The following is an 8,047-nucleotide window of genomic DNA, read 5'->3' on the forward strand; positions in this document are numbered from 1 at the left end:
AGGTCTTATTAAAAGATTTTTTTCCCCTGCTGTTTATTTGCAGTGATTTGTCTCTCCCTAACCTAGGTCAGTTTGGAAAACTGTTCATTCTCTGTGACAGCTGCGTGGAAAAGTTGCATATTCCAGACTCGGCACCATCACTGGACCTTATTCCTAGCTCTCGTATAACATATGTCCTTGGCTAGCATATTTTATTTAATAGAGTTTTTATCTATCTCTCTTTCTAATTAGTGTTTGATAATCAAGGATAGGGCCTTATCTTATCGATCTTTGTATCCTCAATTCGTGGCACATAGTAGGTGGCCAATAAATGTTGGTGAATATTGAAGAGTTGATACTATTCTTTTTAGTGATTAAAAGGAAAGAACCTAGTGGTGGTGTAAGTCGGCATCGTGGTCACCCTTAGTGGGGACAGTGACTGGTGGTGGAACAGGGAGGCTCCTGGGGGCTGAGAATGTTTTGATTTTCATTGAGGTGCTAGTTACACAGGTGTGTTCACACTATGAAAATAAGGTTGAGCAAGTCTTCAGATGTTTATTGATCATTCGGATAATTCTTTTGAAGTGCCTGTTCGAATCCTATGTCTATCTATTGGATTATCTTTTTCTTTTTGATTTTTATGAGTTATTTATGTTTTCTGTAAAAAAAAAATCTTTTGTCAGATGTGTGTATTGCAAATAACTTTTATGACGTGGTTTGTCTTTACATTCTCTTAATGTCTTTTGATGAACAAAAGTTCTTAATTTTATATAGCCTAATCAATTTTTCTCTTTATGGTTTCGCTTTTTGAGCTTTTTAATAACTATTAACTTAGCTGAATTTTAAGTTTTAAAATTTGTTCTATTTTGCTCATTTTGGGGTTGTAATTTTCTACAACAATCTTGTACTGCTTTTGTAATTGTTTAAGAGGAAAATGTTTTTTAAAGAAGAAAAGAACAATACAAAAGAGTGTAGCAGTCTGTAAAGTGAATAAAAATTCAGTGGATTTGAGGTATAGAATTATTGTGAAGAATAATCTAGAAAATGCTCAATGCCTGCCTTTCCCACAGAGGCGTCTTGAGAAGAGCAGTCTTTCTGCATAAGGTGCTACCTGTAAAATCTACCACTTTCTTGGGGCCTTGTTTGACTGCCCTAAAGAGATCACCTTGTTTTTACCCATCCTAGCCTCATCTCAATTATAATTATGCTGTCCTCGCATTCATCACAATTTGTAACTAATTCTTTCTTCATTCGTTTCCTGCCTCCCTTGCTAGTACAGAACCTCCATTGGGATAGACACTTGGGTCTCCCCAAGGTGTACCCAGTACCTCTCAGCATTCCATTAGTGTTCTTTAAATGAATACGCTTTTGGAACCCACAGCAATTGTGCAACTGAAAAAGACTCTATTTCCTCATGTTCCTTTGAATACTAAGGATTCATACTAAAGTAATTTGAACTTGTCTCACTGTCTTGCAAATTCTAAGAACCAATTTAACACAAAAATGAATAGAAACTAGTTATATGACATGCATCTTGTATTGTATATTCCATTAGGTTCTGCCTAATGACTGACTTCTAGGGTTACCGTTTGAATATAGCAAAGCACGGGACCTGCAGCATCTGTTGACCAGCTTAGTTCTACATGCCTTGGGGCCTTAACACATGACACACATCATATGTTTGGTGAAACCCACCCAAGTTCTTGAAAGTATTCCATGCTTCCCTTTATCTTTGGTTATTCCACATGTTTAATAAGCTTGCTGTTATTACCCCAGCTGATTTATTTTTCTTTTGCAGACCTTCATAAGTTCTTATTATGGAATAAACCTGGTGTCGGCATTTATAATCCTGGTGCTCATGGGCACCTGGGCATTCTTTGTTGCGGGAGGCAGCTGCCGAAGCCTGAAACTCTGCCTCCTCTGCCAAGACAAGGACTTTCTTCTTTACAACCAGCGCTCCAGATAACCTCTGGGAACCAGCACTTCCCAAACTGCAGACTTCATCTTTAGAGGAAGCACAACTGTGCCTTTTTCTAAAAATCCCTTTTTTCTGGTGGAATTGAGAAAGAAATAAAACTATCCAGATGCGAGTTCCGTTCCCTTGGCTTTGCCGCAACTGCTCTCCGAAAGGGATGCCTCAGCGGTGTGCGTCCTGGCTGCACGAGAATCACCTGGGACAATGTAAAGCCTACTGATTCTGGGCTCCACCTTCTGGAGCTAATTGGCCTGGGCACGTGGTGAGTTTTAAAAGCTTCCCAGGTGATTCTGATGTGCAGCCAGGTAGAGACCCACTGGTTTGGTATCCAAATAGGAGCTTCCTGAGAACACTATAAGTGAATGAGAATCTGGTGTTTAACTGTCTCCTGACTTAACTTGTGCTGAGCAAGTAAGTATCTGGATGTCAAATCCTGGCTATCTTTTATCTTTCTAAGTTCCGAAGTCACAGAAGGCTGAAGGGCTATAACCCCTGTTCATCGTTTTCGTGTACTTCACCATCTTAGGAGAACACGGTAGGCTGGGCTTCTAAATGCAATAATAAATTACATTAACTATGATAATTTAGCCAAAGTAAGATACTGATTAAGCCGTATTTTTCTGAAGTTCTTCCATTCTGGGTTTTGCTTTCTGAGGCATTACATTGTTTGTGAGTATAGATTGCGTTTTATTAACTAAAAATGACTGTTTTCTGACTTCCTTGGGGAAGTATTTTAAAATCAGGAAGTTTTATACAATGTCTATAAGCCTGTTTAAAGCTTTCCATGGGCTCTGCCCCAAGGCCGTTGGCTGCAGCGTTCACCATCTGAGTGCCAGTTGCTGGGCTAGTTGAGGTGAAGTGCATTGTTTTATCTCTGAGCAGCTGTGCAGGGAGCTGAGCGATGTGCCCTGGGACAGGCGTCGCTGGAGCTGGTGGAAGTACAACCAGAAGCACGAGAAAATGAGCCAAAAGGGTGTTGTTGACACTTTTCATTTGCTCCTGTGATACTAACAGCACTTTCACCCAAATGCTTTAATGTAAAATTGGAACTAGATCTTAAACTGCCAGATCTCACACTATTGCATAATCCGTATGGTCTTTAGATCTAGTCAATGTCTCTGGGTTTTGGTAGCAGATACAGCGTTCCCTTTTCAGGAATACTCAAGGTGTTCTTTCAGCTTCCAAACAGGCCCTTTGATTTCCTTTATAAAGGGAAAATGCGGGCAAATCATGCCTTTACAATTAGAAATTGTTCCCAGTTGATGTCTTTTGGGGAACTGGTGGCGTGAAATGCAAATGACCTGTACATTAAAGTCACGTCTCAGTGAATACCATACATGCAGTACAACATTCAAAAGAGAGGAGCAGCAATCCTGAGGGGCTGGGGGAGTGACAGCGGCAGGACAGATGGGCGGGTTTGACAGACTGTGATGGGAAGAAGAATGATCATGTTTAAAACAAACATGGCCAGTGTTTTGGGCTAGCCACACATCATTCCAGAGACCAAAACCTTACTCATGAGCTAGACCTTTATCAATATTAGTGAACCCCCATGTTTAAAATATTAGAATGTTTAGAGAGAAAATAGAGATAATAGAAAAGAAGAGGAGGGCTCCTAGCAATGTTGTAAACAGTCTGATAGGCAATTGTGGTTATTCCCCTAAAGTTTACTTCAGCACTAACACGAGTGCTTCCGCTGGAGTTTGCATTTTTCCAGCTTTATACAAGATTTTCCTTTGACTGGAAGAGTCAAGGATATACAGACTCAACAGTGACATTTATTGTGCAACATCAAGGGGAATAAGATACTCATCAAACTGGGATTATTCTTATCAAAACATGGTCTTCTTTGAATAAGAAAAATACATAGTTGGTTATTATGGACTTAAAACTGTTAAATGGATATTCTGATAAAATATTTACTGATTCGTAGAGTGTGGAAGATCTGAGAATATTAGCTTCACTCGTCTGGAGCTTTGAGGATGCCTGTACGCTGATAGTTTCATATTAACTAAAACTGGATATTGTAAAATCTCATTTATAAAAACTCAGCTGAGAAGAAAATTTTCTTCGATGGTGAGACTGTTGTCTTAGTTCAGGAAATTATTTAATAATCCTTTATTACCTGTGAATGAAGGAACTCTGTAATTCTGATTTCTCCTAAAACATGAGCCTTTCCAGAGTCAGCTTAGACACTGTCGTTGCAAATAGCCATGCTTTGCCTTATGCCAAGGAGGCCCAGAGGGAGGGCGTAGTCTTCCTCTGTTGCTGTGTGTATATTGGAATGCTTTTTTTTTTCTTTTTTTTTTTTTTGGCATTTGTTATCTATAATGAGCTTTCTGAGCCCTGATAATAAGTGAGACAAACAGGGGGTATTGATGTTATACACTCCCTTCCATTCAGGATTTTCTGCTCGGAGGGAAATGTGGATATAGTTAAAGTTGACCTTGGAGAATTGTGAATATTGTTGCAATTCTTGAATATATTACCATGTGAATGATAGAAACTGTGTTGCTCTCTAGTATAAGCTATATTTATTTTTAATGCATTTGAATTACTAGTTATAACTGGAGAAGTTTTTTTTACCTCTATCCGGGCCTGCCTGACTGGCAGGATAATAGCAGCAGCCTCTTTTAGAGCATCTTAATGAAAACATGGCTGAAAGGAATCAATGATGATATCTGCAGACTACATAGAAAATGGCTTTCGTTCCCAGTGTTAACATTTTATTCTCAATCACATTTCAGTGTTTGCGGAGGGTGGCAGATTCACACCAGAAACATTAGGTGTTCATATCCATAGCGTGGATGCAGAATAAGCAGTTGGGACAGAAGCTTCTTCCTACCTGGTACTCCTCCCATTCACCTCCACCCAGCCCCAGACAGGCATTAGCATTCAGTGTGGGCCCTGGGGCAGCCCTGAAGCCTGGCTGGGCCACCACACGGGGGCAGCCTGTGACAGGCACCAGTGGCCTAATTCCGGGGAAGAGTTGCTGGAGGGTATTGGCTGTTTTTGTTAGCTCAGTTTTTTTCTGGGCTCCACCATTCCTAACCCCAGGTAGACAAGATAGACGTCACACACAACAATTTAAGTATTTTGCTTAGTGCATTTTGTTTATGATTGAAATGTTTGTTTCTTATTTAATAGGCTTTTTACATCATTCTATTAAATGTTAGTGTTTAGAAGAGGCAGGTACTGTCACTATGTAAAATATGTAATATTTTATATGTTGTACTATGTCATATATACTTGCAATATCAGACCTTGAATTCAGTACACAATGCAATTGACTCTTTGCAGACCTGCATTTTTCAGTGAACAATAAAGATTGTCTGGCACTCTTCATTTCCTGTGTTTCCTGTTCTGTGGAATGGTGTATCCTTTAGTATCTGTTACTCTACCGTGTTTTGTCTCCTTATGAAACTTGGATGTACATTCTGTTGTTTATGACTGATCAGAGACATTTTTAAAAGAGGAATTCTTTATCTGATTTAAAACTCCTAAGGCTTATTTCATATCTGTGTGTTTAGGAACAGTTTGGTGCAGAGCATTTCCTTGAGGTATCTTAAACTAAGTCGGGGGAATCCTCAAAGATCCTGGAAGCTTGCTTTGCAAAATCTCCTAATTGTAAAAAGGTGAATTTAAAGATTGTTGCATAATAGTGGCTGAGGATTGGAATCCGGTGAAGAGGAGAGTACAATTTAGCTTTTACCTGGTGATTCTGAGTAGCCTAGAGAGTCCTTTTCTGTTTCTTTCCCTTGGTGAGGAGGCAGTACAGCTAAAGGGCTGAGCTTGGCCCTCACCATCAGACAGGATACATAGGGGATTATGATACGAAACTCAAAACCATTTGATGCTGGTTCACTCTGACTTGAAATGAGGCTGTTGCAAGCTATGTTGATGATATTATTGGATGAAATGTTCTCAGGGCTCTTTGCTTCTAACCTGTAAACCAGTGGAAGAGGTGGGCATTCCTCAGGTATCAGCCCAGATTCCTGTACAATTTCATTGGCCCTTAAACAGTGAATTTTGGTTCTAACTTAATTGTTACTTGTTTGGCATTTCGTTGGAGTGGAGATTTCCCTGTGACCAGCCTCAACACATGAGAAACCTCTAATGGAAAGAAGTGCCTATTTTACTTTCACCTCTTTGAAAATGCCGAATAGAAGGAACCGCTGGACAGGTTGTGGTCCCAGTCTCAATAAAAGAATTAGATACATTCTAAGGTGACTATAATAGATTATGAGCCCCAAGCAGATTCTGGCTTTAATGCTCAATTAATTTATAAGTGGTACTTTTTGCCTCAGTGTGGATCACTGTAAATCCTTCTACCTACTAGTAAAATTACACATTTTTTAGAGCTTGCACAAAATCAGATGCAGTTTACAGTGCTTATTCGGGGCTTACCATGCACAGAATACTGCTTAGACACTTCAAAAGGAAGGAAAAGAACAAGACGGTGGGGATCTTTGTCCTTGGAAAACATATAATCTAACTGCACAGATTAAAACACCTAAGTATTATTTTAAGGCAACTACAAAATGCACTACTAATTATGGAATAATATAGAATAGCTTGACTACTAAGATGATGCTTAAAATTTAGAAGTGGATGAAGGGCACTGGGTAGTGGATATAGATAGGTGATAGCTGAGGAGTGAACCCTGGGGGCAGTCAGTTGAAAGGTTGGAAAGGAGAGAAGAAGGAAGGAAAACCAGAGGCGTGCAGTGGCTTGACAGCCGGTGGGGAAAGGATGTCAAATGCTACTGGATAATGGATAAGAAGAGGAGAGAGAATTGATTGTTGTGTATGGAGAGATGGAACTTGCTGGTGACCTTGATAAAAACAAGATGGAAATCAGAGTGAACACCTGAATGGAATGGATTGTACGGAACAGGAGATAAGGAAGTAGACACAGCATCGAGAACACAGATGTTGTACAGCAATGGGGTGATAACCTAAGGAGGATGTGAGGGAAAGAGAGTGTGTTTTTCTCTTTTTTTTCCTTATGATATAGACTGTAACTGCATGTTTATATTAAGATAAGAGTGGCTCCATAGAAAGGAAAAAATTAATGACATAGGAGAAGGATAGGATAGTTGCCGAAGCAAAGACCTGGAGGAGGGAATAGAGAGGGAAAATCTTTTTTTTTTAATTTTTTTTGAAACAGAGTCTTGCTCTGTCACCAGGCTGGAATGCAGTGGCATGATCTCGGCTCACTGCAACCCCTGCCTTCCAGGTTCAAACGATTCTCTTGCCTCAGCCTACCGAGTAGCTGGGACTACAGGCACGTACCACCATGCCCACCTAATTTTTGTATTTTTAGTAGAGATGGGGTTTCACCATGTTGGCCAGGCTGGTCTTGAACTTCTGACCTCAAGTGATCTGCCCACCTCAGCCCCCAAAAGTGCTGGGATTACAGGCGTGAGCCACTGCGCCTGGCCAAGAGAGGGAAATTCTTAACATTAAATGCTTATATTGGGTAAGTAAAAATATTCAAAATAAATGACCTAAGCCTCTAATTAAGAAACTCGATAAAGAAGAGCAACTGAAGCTAATATAAGGAGAAGAAATGAAATAATAAAAGAACAGGAACCAAAGAAATAGCATTAAACAATGGGGAAAAAATGAAACAAAAATCGGGTTCTTTGAAAAAACCAATAAAACTGGTAAAGCTCTGGCCAGATGGAAAAAAGAGAAGGCACAAATATCAGTAATGACAGGAGACATCACTGTAGGCCCTACATTACTAAATAAATAATAAAGGATATTATGGATAACTTTAATGCCAATGAATGTAAAAACTTAAATGGACAAGTCCCTTTTTAAAACCCACAAAATTCACTCAAGAGAGGCCGAGGTGGGTGGATCACCTGAGGTTAGGAGTTCGAAACCAGCCTGGCCAACATGGTGAAACCCCATCTCTACTAAAAATACAAAAAATAAGCCCGGCGTGGTGATGGGCACCTGTAATCCCAGCTACTTGGGAGGTTGAGAGAGGAGAATCACTTGAACCCAGAAGGCAGAGGTTGTGGTGAGCCAAGATCGCACCATTGCACTCCAGCCTGGGCAACAAGAGTGAAACTCCATCTCA

At 40.0% G+C, this 8,047-nt stretch overlaps 1 protein-coding gene across 1 annotated transcript in view; it reads left to right on the forward strand.

Annotated features, from left to right (window-relative positions):
- Positions 1-5,299, forward strand: part of APH1B (APH1B gamma secretase subunit) — a 43,210-nt gene extending 37,911 nt beyond the window's left edge. Inside the window, exon 7 of the mRNA XM_011969231.1 lies at positions 1,772-5,299. Within this exon, the coding sequence (XP_011824621.1) occupies positions 1,772-1,945 (174 nt within the window). The 3' untranslated portion in view covers positions 1,946-5,299. The remainder of the gene's footprint in view (positions 1-1,771) is intronic.
- The last annotated feature ends 2,748 nt before the right edge of the window (positions 5,300-8,047 follow it).

The sequence above is a fragment of the Mandrillus leucophaeus genome, unplaced genomic scaffold (genome assembly GCF_000951045.1).
Source record: "Mandrillus leucophaeus isolate KB7577 unplaced genomic scaffold, Mleu.le_1.0 Scaffold12, whole genome shotgun sequence".
Taxonomy (NCBI): Eukaryota; Metazoa; Chordata; class Mammalia; order Primates; family Cercopithecidae; genus Mandrillus; species Mandrillus leucophaeus.